This window comes from Strix uralensis, chromosome 3 (assembly GCF_047716275.1).
Source record: "Strix uralensis isolate ZFMK-TIS-50842 chromosome 3, bStrUra1, whole genome shotgun sequence".
Lineage (NCBI taxonomy): Eukaryota > Metazoa > Chordata > Aves > Strigiformes > Strigidae > Strix > Strix uralensis.
The window spans coordinates 37833822-37849484 of NC_133974.1; the positions used below are offsets into that span (position 1 = coordinate 37833822).

The 15663-nt window shown below is 37.9% G+C and overlaps 1 protein-coding gene across 1 annotated transcript in view; it reads left to right on the forward strand.

Moving 5' to 3' along the window:
- The window catches only part of BCKDHB (branched chain keto acid dehydrogenase E1 subunit beta), a 134729-nt gene that overhangs the window by 13651 nt on the left and 105415 nt on the right, over nucleotides 1–15663 (forward strand). The window contains exons 4-5 of the mRNA XM_074861925.1: nucleotides 13465–13598; nucleotides 14235–14390. Coding sequence (XP_074718026.1) covers nucleotides 13465–13598; nucleotides 14235–14390 — 290 coding nt within the window. The remainder of the gene's footprint in view (nucleotides 1–13464; nucleotides 13599–14234; nucleotides 14391–15663) is intronic.

Sequence of the window (15663 nt, forward strand, 5' to 3'; positions counted from 1 at the left end):
TGAGCTAATAGAGGTAGATATAGTATGTTTTAAAAAAAATAATTCTAATTTGCCTCCAAAATACATAAAATACTTTAAAATGTTTATATTTTAAATATTTTTTGTTAGTGCTTTCAGTAAATTGTTTATAGTGGAGACTTCACAGCATGTTACTGGTGAGAGAGCAGAGATCTGTCAGTGGATGTTTTGGGTCTGTTCTCATGTTGCCAAGTGTTACAGTGCAAGGGCAAGTAGTACAACACCACAATTTGGATAGGCTGGTTGGGGCAGTGTATTAAGGTAGTGTGTTCTGTCTCCCAGAAGCTACTAGTGGTTGGGTATTACTTCAGCAGGTGGGGAGACATGCTGGGGTTTTTCTGTGAGGTTTTTTATCAGTCATGGGGTCTCTTGCATTCTTTAATAACATAGCAATATGCTATTATAGGGAGGAGAAAAACTCAGCCTAAAGTAGCATAAGAAGTAAGTGTTAGGGCTTTATTGTATAAGCAGATAGATAGAAAATGTTAGGTCGGTGCTTCAGAAGCAGACTGCAAGCTTGTTTGAGAAGCACTGTGTTTCCCCTTTTATGTAGGTGCTGGTCCTTCCTAACATATTGCACATGGTAGAATGAAGTAGTTCAGAATTTTTGACATGGTGGATTTAAGCTCAGTGTAGAACATTTTATTCAGAGTTGAAAATGACTAGTTGTTGAATATAGATTGAGTAAAACCCAAGTAGTCTGGAGTTTGGTTATTGTTGTTTCTTTGTGGATGGATTTAAGTGGAGAATTCTGCAGCTTGCTTGCCTGGTTCTTCCAGAGCAGTTTGGCAAGATCTGGATTTTGTTCTGATTTATATAAATGTCTTTGAACAGTAACATCTGGAGAACGTGTTCCAGACTCATTACACAATAGTACATTTTGTTCATTTTCGTCTTAAATAGCCAATTTTTTTCTTAAGATTTACAGTTAGAAGAAAAGAAAAATTATTTGAGAACTTGATACAGTGTATTATATCCTCTTATACTGTTTGAATCTGTGGGATATTGATATAAATCATTCTGTATCAGAGCTAAATAGACTTTATTTTAGTTTTGTTTTAATTTTTTTAATTGTTCTGATAGTGTGCCTGGTGTGATAACAGTATTTTATTTGTTTGGGACTTAATAATATTTATTATGTTTCTTTTTATGTGTTGTAAACCTGTTTGAGGGAAAGATAAGGGATATACTTTTTAATATAGAACTTGATACTCAGTACAGAGCTTAAGAAAGCTGTTCTAACACATTTTTAAGATATTTCAAGATACATTTCTGGGCAAAAAAGTATGTGCTGCTGAACTTCATAAAAATGGAATTTTCCACTTCAGGAAATACTTGCAGTGAAACATTTAAAAGTAATATTTTAGTAATGTAGTGTCAAGGAAGATGAAACTTTATGTATTAAAGACACGAGATGGAATCGATGAGCCTGACTAGTATTTGCAGTCTGTATTAATACCACGTCTGCAAGCACAGTTCATGTACCTTGTTTTAGATGTCAGTTTTTATGCCTTTACTACTTTTTAGGTGGAATTTAGTGATTCTCAATTTCCTTGGTTAGTCCTGTGATCAGTATCATTTGTACTTGTCAAGTGGGACTAATTTAGTATGTCCGCTGTTTTTTCAGCTTCTGAGGTTGGTGATAAGAGTGTGGTAATTATCACTTCTGCAGTTTAAGAAGGTGCTGCAGACTTTATTACAGGGAGTAAACCACTCAGTTTTCTTGGAAGTAATTTGCTAGAAGCCTAGAAGGGTCCAAAAGGTCAAGACTACCATCCACATCCAGTCAATTGTCTGAGCAGCTTTGCAGCAGAAGCACTTTGAGGAGCAGGTTAATCTTAATTTAACTCGATTTGGAGCCATTTTGCAGTGACGAGGCTGACATAACATGCTAGTCATTTATTATAAAAGGTCTCCTTTCTTTTTAATTAGTACAAACATTAAATCTTCAAGACCTGGCAAGGAGTTTTCACACTTGTATGGAAGCACCAAGTATAGATCAATTTATTGATTTTTCTCATGCACATATGTGGTGGGTTGACCCTTGCTGGATGCCAGGTGTCCACCAAAGCCACTCTATCACTCCCCCTCCTCAACTGGAGAGGGGAGAAAAAATATAATGAAAGGCTCGTGGGTTGAGATGAGGACAGGGAGAGATCACTCAGTGATTACTGTCACGGGCAAAACAGACTTGACTTGGGGAAATTAGTTTAACTTATTACTAATCAAATCAGAGTACGATCATAAGAAATAAAAACTAAATCTTAAAACACCTTCCCCTGACCCCTCCCTTCTTCCCAGGCTTACCTTTAGTCCTGATTTTCTCTACCTCTTCACTGCCAGCAGCACAGGGAGGCAGGGAATGGGGGTTGCAGTCAGTTCATCACATTTCTCTGCTGCTCCTCAGGGGGAGGACTCCTCACACTCTTCTCCTGCTCCAGTGTGGGGTCCCTCCCATGGGAGACAGTCCTCCGTGAACTTCTCCAACATGAGTCCTTCCCACAGGCTGCAGCTCTTCACAAACTGCTCCAGTGTGGGTCCCTGCCATGGGGTGCAGTCCTTCAGGAACAGGCTGCTCCAGTGTGGGTTCCCCACGGGGTCACAAGTCTTGTCAGCAAACCTGCTGCAGTGTGGGCTCCTCTTTCTCCACAGGTCCACAGGTCCTGCCAGGAGCCTGCTCCAGTGAAGGCTTCCCATGGAGTCACAACCTCCTTTGGGTGCACCCACATGCTTCAGCGTGGAGTCCTCCATGAGCTGCAGGTGGATATCTGCTCCACCACGGACCTCCATGGGTGCAGGGGCACAGCCTGCCTCATCATGGTCTGCACCAGGGGCTGCAGGGGAATCTCTGCTCTGGAGCTTGGAGCACCTCCTCCCCTCCTTCTTCAGTGACCTTGGTGTCTTCAGAATTGATTTTCTCACATGTTCTCACTCCTTCCTCCGGCTGCAGTTGCTCAGGGTTTTTTTCCCCTTTCTTAAATACAGTATCACAGAGATGCTACCACCTGATGGGCTCAGCCTTGGCCAGTGGCGGGTCCGTCTTGGAGCCGGCTGGCAGTGGCTCTGTTGGACATAGGGGAAGCTTCTACAAGCTTCTCACAGAAACCACCCCTGTAGCCCCTCTGTGACCAAAACATTGCCATGCAAACCCATTACAACATGCTTTACATTATCAAGCGACAGGCATGGTTGCAAATGAGATTCATAAAATGTTTTTCATTACTGCAGATTACTGGTCATTCAGCACTTTGTTCTTGAGTACTTCTTTAGCAGCACTAAATCCTTGCTGTGTTGAGAGTAGCGCTTCACAATTTAGGGTAGATCCAGTATGCTTTCAAATTTACTATAAAGTATTTCTACACTACTGATACTGAGGAATGTGAGAGCCAGTGCCTTGTATTTGACACAATTTTGCTTATTCCTCAATTTGTCATCCAGATAGTGTACCCAGCCTATTACAGCAGAATTTTCATTAACATGTTGTAATACTTAGCTTTGGTAACTGTTGTGTATTTTCCTGTTGGATCTTTTGCAATGTCATGTAATGTTGCAGATAGGTCAGTTCCATGCATTTTCAGACTAAGCCGCTTAAATAAAGCTGATATATTATCCCTTGGTTATATCCATGTATGTTTGGTAGATGTCAGTTTTAGAGTGTATTTTTGCAAGTGAGCATTCTGTCATCTGGTATAGCTTCACACATCTAACTTGATAGTCAGTTATGCTCTTCTGCAAGTGTGCTTCTCACACAGCAAAATTTTTTGTGGTTGAACAAGGAATGTTACTAATCATAGCTGGAGAAACGCTGAATGCCTTGGTGCAGTTAGGGATCGTGCTTTTTTTCTTTAGGCTGATACAATTGGGTATATAAGCCAGAAGGAGTTCAATGGGGAGTGGGCTACCTGCACAGTCATCAGTAAAAAGAAATTCTTGTGAGCAAATCTGCTGCTTTGAGGTGAGCTGCTTATTGAATATTTTTCTAACAGTGTGGAGCTGAATCAGGACTATTTTATTAATGTCATGAAATTCTTCCATCAGCAGGACAGGTACAGACATAAAAAGTTTGGGCAGTTGGCATGTAACCCTGCTTGGGGCTGTTCACGAATCGTAGAATAAGGGTTGAAAGGAAAAGACCTTGAAGGTCAACTGGTCCAAACCAGCACTCAGCGTAGAGCCAGTTTAGGTTGTTTGTGGTCTTGTTCAGATGAGTTTTGGATATGTCCAAGGAAGGAGCTTATATAACCTCTCTGGGCAGCTTGTTCCAGCCTTTGACTACTGCCATAGTGAGGTTTTCTTCCCCTCTTATATGATCAATTTCACTTTTTGTGTCATTCTTTCACCTATCACTGTGTACCTGAAAAGAATCTGATTTTCCTCCTGCTTATACTACTGCTTGGCTGCTTTTGCATCATGGAAGGATTAAATGACATGCAGTCTTACCAGCATTCAAAGTTATGCCAAAGCTTTGCATTAACCTCCTCTGACCCCTTCCGGTCCCACTTCTTCCCTGAGAAAGGGAGATAATTAGATGATATATTTTAATATTTCTGGTTTATTTTTTAGCTTTTGGTGGGATGCTATTTTGTCACAAATGTCAGGAAATCTGAAGTGGGGGAGAAGGCCAAAAATCAAGTTTTCCCTATTTGCTTTAGTAAGGCAGAGCTGTTTATAAATAAATTTTCCTGGGTCCTCCCTCATCCAGAGGGCTATAAACCTGACAATTGAGTAAATGCTTAATGTTATGTTCATGCTGTGAACAACTTTAAGAATTTACTAAGTTTTATTAGAAAGCAAGTTTCCTTTCCTTCCAAACCTGCAATTCAGTAACTGTGCAGATTATAAGAATTTGTAGATAATTGAGGTTGCTCCCTGTCCGTGGTAATATTTTCTTTGTACTTCAGCAGTTCTCCTGACTGATATTGTTTGGGGTCTTTAAGAGTGAGGATTAAATGAAAATGCAATAAACATGCTTTTTTCCTAAGGGAATCTTGGAGGAGAGGAGGTGAAAGTGCAGTTTGGATCTACGGAGCTCTTGGAAGAAAAATGCACCATCTTGAGTAAAAGAATGATGTGTTGAGAACACTTTGAGCTAGAACTGCTAGTTCGAATATTCATGTCTGTTCAAATGTATGAATGCCTTGGAATTAGTAACTAAGGGAGATTTAAAAGGAAAGTTTACCCTTCAGCTGTTCTTAATTTCCAATTTACTTGAAGTACTCCTCAGAAGTGTTGGTTATGTCAGTGGAATAAATGATAAACCTGTGAGGAATTCCTGTTCTTACCAGTTACCTGTCAGAACAGATGTCCTTTTCTTTGGGCAATACTGTGCTGATTAGTGCTTCAGAAGGATACATTTTTTTTGTGCAAGTGATTTTAAAAAATTTTTTTCCTCAAAATGAAGCTTAAGACTCCTGTAAACAAGCGAAACCAAGCAAGAAAGAATTATCTGTCATTCGACCTTTCTAAAACTGTCTAGGGTAAGAAGTCGGGTCCTTTATTGCAGAGTGGAGCGTGATAGCAGATTTTGCAGCAGAGGAAGCAACTAATTTAGTTTAGTGAATGAAAATCTCTATTCCGGCCCTCACAGATTTCTGAAGTACCCTTTTTTGCCATGTATCTTATTGCCATAACGTGTCTTTTTGGAATATTTAAGGAAAAAGTAATGGCAATCTCCCATGGAATTAGTTGGTAATTAATCAAAATTTGAATTAATTTTTCATTCAAAGTAACTAAATGTTAAAATTCTTTTGAAATCATAGGCTGTGTATACACCGTGATTTTCGGTGGGAGGGGGAGTATATGTGTTTTTCCTGTAACAGTCCCAACTCATAGCACTTGACTGGAGACTAGATTGACTTAAATGGGGCCTGAGACCTGGCTGCTGAGCCATGCAGTTGGCTGAGCTGCGCTGGAGCTATGGCTGAGTCCTTGAAGCCTGTTGTGAATGTCTGGGCACAGACAAATGTTCTTGGCTCAGTCTGTGCAACTCTTGTAGAATACAGAATTGGGGAAGAACAGGAGAGGAGTAAAGCTCAATTGTGTAAACTGTGTTACTCTACACGCAGCAGGTAAAATTAATCATAAGAAGTTATAAGCTGTTGCATATGGAATCCTTTTAATTTCACATAATTACCTTCCATCTGTTAGGTAGGTGAAATGATCTATTTTAACATAGGCAGCTCTGGAAGAAGCAGCTTTTTAAATGGCATGGCATGTTAATGTGCAAGGATTGAAGATTGAGAGGTAAACCACCTCTGTGAAACTGAAGCCCTGCTTTGGACAAGTAGATTTGAAATTTACATATTCAAATGGAAAGCTAATGTCTTTTTACTGATATTCACTATAGAGGATCTATGGTCTTTGCACACCCTTTTTTTAAAGCTGGAGAACTGTTACTGGTGTATCAATAGAAGAAATGGTAGAACAAATTAATTAAAATTAACAAGAAATTATTAGAACTGTTTTGCCTTCAACCAGGAGCTCTAAAAGAGTTGAGTATGAATTTACCAAACTACTTGCTGTGATGTATCTCACATGATATCAGAGAAATGGAAGATAACAAGTGTCACCAATTGTAAAACAGGGCTTAAAAGGAATTGTGGGACCAAGAAAGTCTGAATGCTGGATAGATTGTGTTAAATTATGTTAAGGAATAGATTTAGTAGACTTCCATAGATGTATATCTGTGAAAAATCCTAGGTATTCTAGGATTAAAACAGGTCTTTAAAGGCAGGACTGATTTGAAATCAGTCATTTCTATTTGAATTTTCTACATGAAGTCCCCAGTGAGTAGCAAAGAAAAGCTAATCTGCTGGGACTTCCTTTCCTTTCCAGTTCTTTGTTTCTCCACGTGCACCCATGATTGTTGCAGTTGAGGACAGAATATATTTAGCTTGTTGGACTTTGACTTCTAATGGATGTCTCAAATGGAAGCTAATGGGGACAAATAAAATGCTGTGCAGGTATATTGTTAATACTACTCAGTGCTGGCATCTTTTAACATGCCTTTTTTAACACAAGTGATGTAGAAGTATCTTAAAAACAAAACAGAGCACCCTTCTTTGACTAAATCACCAGCAATGCTCCTTAAACCACTCAAATTGTCCAATGTAGGCTCTTACAGAGTGATGTGAAATTACTCAGGGTTGGAGCCTTAGGTGATGTTTTAACATTGTAGGAGATTTGCTATTGTTTGAATATCTCATTTTTGAAGTTAAATTAAGACAGAAACATGTTTCACTGCAGATACTGAAATCTGAAATACTTTTTTCCTGATGGCTTGGAACAAATAAGGATGAAGCAGGCCAAAACATTAATGCCAAATAATCGACTACATATGTCCTGTAAACATGTTCTGTTAGGTTGCTATGAAACTTTTTATTCTTGGAGGATGAGAAGATGACTGTAAGACTCCCTTAAAGCTGTTGCTCCTTGGACAGAGGGTCAGTGGTAATCTGAATGTTTGTGGGGTACTTAACTCTTTGTTCTGAAAATCACAAAGATCAATTTTTTTTTATTTAAATAAAAATAGATCGGGGGAGGATGAAGTAAGTGTTTAAAAATTGCCTTTAATCAAATACTGCTTTTTCCTTAATGTTTTTAATCTTTTCAGATTTACTTTATTAGGCAACACTTCTAGTGTATTCATTCACTTGCTTAACATTCATCCAGTCTTCTTCCTGAGCTATTGGGATGGAGAGATGAGAAGAATCATTCTTTTTTTTCACATAGCCCCATTTGCTGTATTGCTTCCCTCACTACTTGGAAAAGGGCACCAATCTGTTCAGATGGCTGAAACTAGGGTTGTTGATAAAGCGTGGCAGGTTAATTGAAGTGGACACCAGCATGACATCTTTCTTAGAGGCTGATGCACCTGATTTCTGATAACGTAGAGGCACTGGTTTCAACTGGAGTAACAAGTCAGCTTGTGGAGTTTGTGTTAACTTGTTTTGAGCTGTGTGGCTGACGCAAGTAATAGGAGAAGAGTACATTTTAGGAAATGTTTCTTTATTGATTCGGAAATGAAATATGGAAAGACAAAGTATCTCTGGGTTATTTGTCTGCTTCAGTCAGATTTCAGCTGAAATCTGGCTCAGATGGTTTGCAAAGGATGATATGAATGGCTGTTTATCAAAATTGACTTCCTTTTTTACATTTTGAAAAAAATGTGAAAAATAAAAAATGTGAAATAGATAAAAATACATAGGCTTAATGCCTTTGTATGTTCAGTGTTTAAATTTTGTGTTAGTTTCAGTAGTGTTTTTCATATTCTATCAATAAAAATAGGAGATTAAAGCCATGCCATACAATATTTGATGTTCAGTGAAATTAATAAATTTGTTTTATCCTAATGATGTATATATCTTTTTGTCTTAAAGGGCTAGATTTTATAAAGAAAACCCTACCCCTTGAAACTCTATCCAAGGCTTGTTTTCCCATCTCATGAATAGTAAAGTGCTTTAGGTTTTGCTTTAAAGGGGTCAGTATTATTGCTTTAAATGTACAATCAAAACCATTCCTGAGTAATGAATCTCATTCAGTAACAATTACCTGGCTCTTTCTTTACTGTTTTAAGCCACAGTACTTCAGGATTATGCCTTTAGGACTGGAAGTCCAAATTAGGTGCTTCAAACTGATCATGTTATAGCTGTCATGTTTTATTTCACATTTGGTTTTATTGATTGTCATTTCATTTATTTCATCATACTCCATTGATAGCAGCATGCTGCCTCTAATTTAATATCTCAATAGTATTTCAGAAGTTTTATTAGGATGTATTTTATACTTCGAATCAGAGAGGCATACTAGTGTGGTGGATCTAACATGCTTTTAAGTTAATTGACCTACCCCAGATCAGTATTAAAGAATTAATTTTGAAGTTTTTATCAATTATTAGTTAAAAGCTCATTTTACAGAATTGTTCAAGTACTTTTCAATTTCTGTGTGATGATATAAAATTATTTATGGAACCAATGTATTACACTATTTCAGTGTACTCTGAAAAATCTGTTAATAAAGAATAAGGTTAGGTAAGCTTAGTATGATCTGAATTCTGTGTACTTCTCAACAATCTGCTTTTTTTTGTCCTGCTCAGACATTAGTCTATTTATGTAGGCTATGTGGTAGAGTTTTAAAGCAGATTTACCTGCATTTCTGTAAATCACATGAAGGAAAAAAAGGCCAATTGAATATTTTGATTTCAATATAAAAATGCTATATTTTTAAATTTAGTGTGAATTTAACTTTACTTTTTCTTCAGTCTCTTCTGTAGTCTTACTTTTTTCAGTGTTTTCTTTGCTGGTTATGTCCTATATCAAAATACCATGTAAGCGAAGTGAAGTGAAATAAATTGATCTGCCAACAGACTTTTAAGAAGTAAGAAAGTGTAATGTGTTTTGGTAATGATAATACCTTTTTAGTTTAGTAAAATAGGAGTTGTTTTAAATTAAAAATTAAATGCATCAGTGAAAGAAAAGGGAAACAAGATATCTAATTCATGGTACCCTAGATTAAGTTAAAAAAAGGGAAAGAGATGTTTGCCAAGTGTTTATAGTGTTACAGATGGATATGGGTACAGGGACAGCTCTTGTGGTTGCATCTTGAAGCACCCCTTCACAGAAGGTAGTAAGGCCTGGGACAACTACACATTTGCATAGGTGGTTTATGTTCCTCTTTCCTTGACCATGATGCCTGTCAGTGAAGGGAGTGCACCAGAGGATATAGTACAGAGTATATCTTGGGAACTGAGGTTACAGCCAGGAATGGGAACAATTTACACAGTATACGCTCTCTCTAGGTTCAAAAATAATCTTGTGTTCTCCTTGTTACAGAAGTTCTTTCATCTTTCCATGGCACTATTTTCCTTCTCCATCCTATAGATTAGTTTACTGATCTATTTACTCTGTAGAAATGGGACTAAATAGCCCTGAAAGCCAAAGTTTCTTACTCTGCATCGGAGAAGCATGGTGCTGATGTGACTGAAATCTTTCCCTTTTGCCAGCTCTTAAGGGAAGAGAAGATTCCTCCGTGCAGCTTGATGAACTGATTTTTGTTAATTCTTGGCAGTAAAGCCAAGACACAATTGATGTCTGTCAGAAGTGAGTATAACTTAATTACGAGAACAATAAAAACAAGTTACATCTTCTATCAGTATCTTCCCCAGTTCTGGGTTTCCCAGAGCATTCTGTCTTTCTGTTACTTGGAATGAAAATGTTTCAGGGCTGCAGCTGTTCTTATGTAGTGACATTGCCAGGCACATTGGTAGTACTAGTAAAGAAAAAATAGAAATACACAGATTAGTAGCATTACTGCAACATGCTGGTAAAACAAATGCCTAAGAATAAATGACAGTGCTATGAAGTTACTGCCATTCTCACTTCCCATGCCATTTCAGTCTGAACAGCTTTTGAGCACAGCACCTGCAGAGATCATTATTTTTCTTTCAGAAGATACAAAACAAAGTACAGATGACCCACATCTGGAAATTACTGAGATCAGCTTGCTCATATACCTTGGAAATGAGATCTAGCAGGTTTTTGTACTTGTAAAATGTTCTCTGATCTGCAAGGTACTTCACTGAGATTCACAGTTGATCAGGGTAATAGTGGGTGTGTTTGACATCCAGACAACAAAACCTCTCTTTCAAAAGCTATGCAATAATTTTGTTAATTGGAATTCAGTTTTGATTACTGAGCTAGCCATGGTAACATTTTTATCTCCAGCAGCAATAGCTGGACTTCTAAGTCATAGGAATTTAAAAAGTTTCTTGGAAATTTATTTCTAAACAAGAAACAGCCTGGTGTGCATGTATCTTAAAAGTACTGTAAGTCTCAGAGTTTTTTGTTTCAAACACTGATTTTTAAGAAATAAGTAGAAGTCAAGGAAGTTTGGAATGACTAATTTGAAAAAATGGTGCTTCCCCTCATAAAAGGGGATCTTTAAGACGGTTGAAAATGTTTTCTCTGTCATGTATGCAAAATCGTGGAGTGTCCTGTTGTTTTGCTGATAAGGGATATCAATTAAACTCAGACACCAGAGTGAAAAGAGCAGGCATATTTTACTAGAAATAACTAAATAATATAACAGAATAATACAGAAAACATACAGTAGGAAAAGACAGAATAGTGCACTTAAACAGATAGGAAAATACAGGGTAATGCATCAAATCATTACTACCTGAGAGAGAGAATAGTGGTTAAGAAAGATCCATCACCACTTGCATACGTTACCATCATCCGGATCTGCAGTCGCTGGGGAGCCCCGGTTACAGCGAGGATTTGGAGAACCTTTCCCTGCAAGTGGGAAATCCTACGCGGTGCGTCCACCCGTAGGTGAGGCATCCAAAGTCGCTGTGAGCGGGTCCAGCCTTATATACCTAAAAATCAGTAAGCCAGAATAGCTGGCACCTTTGTTTTAAGCGGAAATATCTGGTTTTCATCTCACGTTAGGTTCCCCCCAGAGCCTGGCCAGGGCTTAAGGGAGAAGCTAAGGGAGTTTCCTTGCTTATCTAGTTAATTTATGAGCAAGGTCACAAGGCCAGACAACTGTTTCTGTGGCCTTGTTATCTTGCTCACACATAAAGAAATATAAGGATACATTCAAGATAGACATGTTTTATGATGTTTAAGCTACATCTTCTATGCATATTTCACTAATGACTACATATGGAGTTAGCAGTTTCAGTTCAGGGCCTGTTGCTCAGGCTTCAGTATTCCCACCTTTTATATCAGAATAGTTGGCTTGCTATAACTTAATATAATACCTATTAGCACAATGGTTATCAGTTATAAAATGTACAGGATTCATCTATAGGTCAACTCTGGCTTGGGCTTATTGTCCAAGCCTTAGCACTTCACCTGTAATTGTGGGAGCCCTTTGTATTTGTGTTGACTTGTGTAGCCTCCCTGACAACACCAACATTGTAGTATCGTTCAATGGCATTTTTTCTACTCGCCTTAAATGAATGGTATCTTAGTGGTGTTCCTGGTGGAGGAAAGAAAGAGGAAGGCAGAGGGAAAGCCAAAAACTAATTACTGATATTTAAAAAAAATTCCCCCCCAAACAAAGCGGAATACCCCCAAATCGAAAAACCAACCCAAAACAAAGTAACCCTTGAAGCATGAAACTCAAAACACCAGGTAAAGCATGTGGACAGGGTACAAGCAGTGGCAATGCTGTGCTGGATGATGTGTGAAGATCAAAGACATGTACTTGAAAGATTTGTAAAACATGCCCCCATATAGTAAATACAGCTGTAGGCGATGGTTCTCCTTTCAGCATCCCCTTCTAAAACTTTTTGTTAGCTTCCCTTTCTCTAGTTTGTTATCTTGCAGTTATTGAAATTAGGAGTCTTCATAGTAACAACTTTTCTAGTTATTGATTATTTTAGTCTTTCTTTTTAGTTATTTGGTGGTTATTTAGTTATTGTTTAGTGTATTTCATAGACACTGGTGTGCACTGTGCTCACTTTTTTTCTATTCAGTTTGAAGTCTTTGGCATATCCATGCATGATGGACTCCTATAGAAACCTACTGTCTATTTCCCAATGTTCTAAAGGGAAAATTTAATAGCATAACTAGGTTCTCCTGTTGATCTGTTGAGGAAGTACAGGATTGCTGGCAAATATTGTAATTATGTTTTACAGAGCGTATTGTAGTGATGTTTCATCTCCCTCCCCTTCCTTGTTTTTAATTTCATGAACGGAACAATTTTGTCTTCAGCCATTTATTAGATTGATGCATATTTGGAATCTGAAATTACTGTGGCACAAAAATATGTCAGGGCTAAAATGACCTTTTGCACTCCCACAGGGAAGATACAAAACCCAAAATATTTGATTTCCAGTCCTGTGCCTCCAACAGCTTTTTTTCTCTTGGAGACAAACCAAATTCTTTAGTAAGCACAGACTTACCTTACTAAAGAAGAATGGTAAGACTGGGCACTGCTTAGGGGGAGTATGGGCAAGAGACAGTATACTTTCATATAGATGCTCTCATAGATCCGTCTGCCTTCGAGTATGGACAGTTAGTTTTGACTGCCTGAAAAAAATTGAAGTAACAATACTTTATGGTAAGCTTTTTTAAAATGCTTGTAAGTATACTTTACTCGTCCCATATAAGCATGAGGCATATGCATACTTATCTGTATGTACATCAGAACAAACTATTTTCCTTGAAGTGTTAAGAACATTGTAGGTTACAGAAACTGTTCTTATTTTTCATTTTGTTTCTCCTTGTCTTCCTCTGAGCTGTTACAAATTAAAGTATCTTTACCTGTAATGGATGTTTATTGTTCCTACACCTAAAAAAGCCTATCTGAAGAGCTGTATGCTTAATTGCAGGTGACTTGTTTATAACTTGATTATTTCTGGGGCTATGTTTTCCACTTAGAGTTGGTGTGTTAGAGGAATTGTGATTTTTTTTATTTGTGTTTTTATTTATCTTTTAGGTAAAGATAGAGTTTTCAACACACCCTTGTGTGAACAAGGAATTGTTGGCTTCGGTATTGGAGTTGCTGTTGCAGGTGCTACAGCCATTGCAGAAATTCAGTTTGCCGATTACATTTTTCCAGCATTTGATCAGGTTAGTACTAATAAACTTGAGAAGTAAAAAGAAATCTTATGGCTGTCTAAATTATGCTTCTGTTAGCATTAATACTTTTGACTATGTAATTTTTGCAAATATATCCACAGCTGTATTACTAATATTTATGCATGCTTTAAGTAAACAGGAAGGTACCAAGGCCAGTCTGAAGGCTCATTAAATAATGGAAATTAAAGATGTGGTTTGAAGCAAACGTCTCTGTTTTTATTTTTGGTTTTGTGGTTGTGTTGGCTTCGACAGCCCTTAAATTCCTCAGCTGTCTTCCCAAAACCATCTCTCACTTCTCTATGCTGCTGCCGCCAGCCATGTGTCCGCAGGACAAACTACAGATTTGAACTGGGCTGATTGGCACCATGGGAATGGGGGAAACAACTGGGTTATATGGCTGCTCCTGAGGCCTAGGCATCTAACTTGAACATACTAAATTATTGCTTCTTGCCTTGGAAAATGTTTGCCTTTCCACTGACTTACAGAATTCCTTTGCTTCTAATTTGGTCCTCCAAATCCCATGCATGGTGCAGATGATGTAGTTACATCTCATGTATTTTAGAGGCTTAATGACACATAACTAAAGGTATTGGACTGAATGTTACTTTTATATATAAATCTTCCCAGATTGTTAACGAAGCAGCAAAGTATCGTTACCGCTCTGGAGATCTGTTTAACTGTGGAAACCTCACCATTAGAGCCCCCTGGGGCTGTGTGGGTCATGGTGCACTATATCACTCTCAAAGTCCAGAAGCTTTTTTTGCTCACTGTCCAGGAATAAAGGTACAGTAACTCTTACTTTATGAAGATTAATTTTGTTTGTTTTTTATTTGACCTGACTAACCATGAGTCTGGGTGCAGGCAGGGGAAGAATGGAAGTCAGTCCACAACAAAATACCTGAATATGTTAATTAAAAACTCTTTTAGAAGTTTTCAAGTTATAAAACTTAAACTGTGTTAAGTGTTTGAGAATTTATAACCATTATTGAAGCAATCTTTAGTAGGCATAGCATTTTGTGTTTGTGTGCTTTTTGCACTAAAAGCATACATTTTACGTCTATTCTGTGCCTAGTATAGTACATAAACTAAAAACGAACACTAATAAATAGTACTTTCCTTTTATTTTTCTCTGCATCTGTCATCTTAAGTGCATTACTGGATTCATTTATATGAATGACAGTGACAGGCAGTGGGCACAAAGTGAAACACAAGAGGGTCTGTCTGAGCATGAGGAAGCACTTGGCGCAGGTTGCACAGAGAGATTGTAGCGTCCATCCTTGGAGGTATTCAGAAGCTGTCTGCACGTGGTCCTTGGCAACTGCCTCTAGGTGGCTCTGCTTGAGCAGGGTCGTTGGACCAAATGACCTTTTGGAGGTCCCTGCCAACCTCAACTGCTCTGTGATTCTCTGAATGATAACTTTAGGCAAGATTTCTGTGTGAGATGGTGGCATCCCTTGAAGCTAAGATTCCTAGCACTTAAATGGATTACTTTCCTGGAGAAGAGGGAGGGGTGGGATCTGGTCACCTCAGATTAAGAGAGCACTGTTTGCCAGCTCTCCATTTTTTTCTGAGTAAATTTTTGTCTATGGACTTGTACTTCTGGGTTGACTGCCATCCAGTCCACTGAGAAATGACTCATAGCTTCATTAATGTGGAAATCTTAAGTGAAACCAGTGTTTGTATGCTGAAGATAAATGTTCATTGTTCATCTGTTGTTTAAACTATCGTCTCTATATGATTTTGGTGTTCTAAAACTTCAGATATTGCTCATTTACAGGGAGGCCACAGCCATTTCTCCTACTTGTTTCTCTTCACTTAATAAAAAAATCTTGTATTATTCACATTTATTTAATGATATTTGAGAAATGGAATGCATTTTTGTCCTTGGGTGTTCTTTATGATCATTGAGGTGTTCCTGCTCTGAACTTGAAAATATTTCCTGATATAGACAAAAGCAATCTATGAAGTCTTTTGCCAGGTAATTGAACCAAATGGTTTCTTGAGCTTGTTTAAAAACTAGAGTAGTTTATTATCATATGGAAGCACAAGATAACTT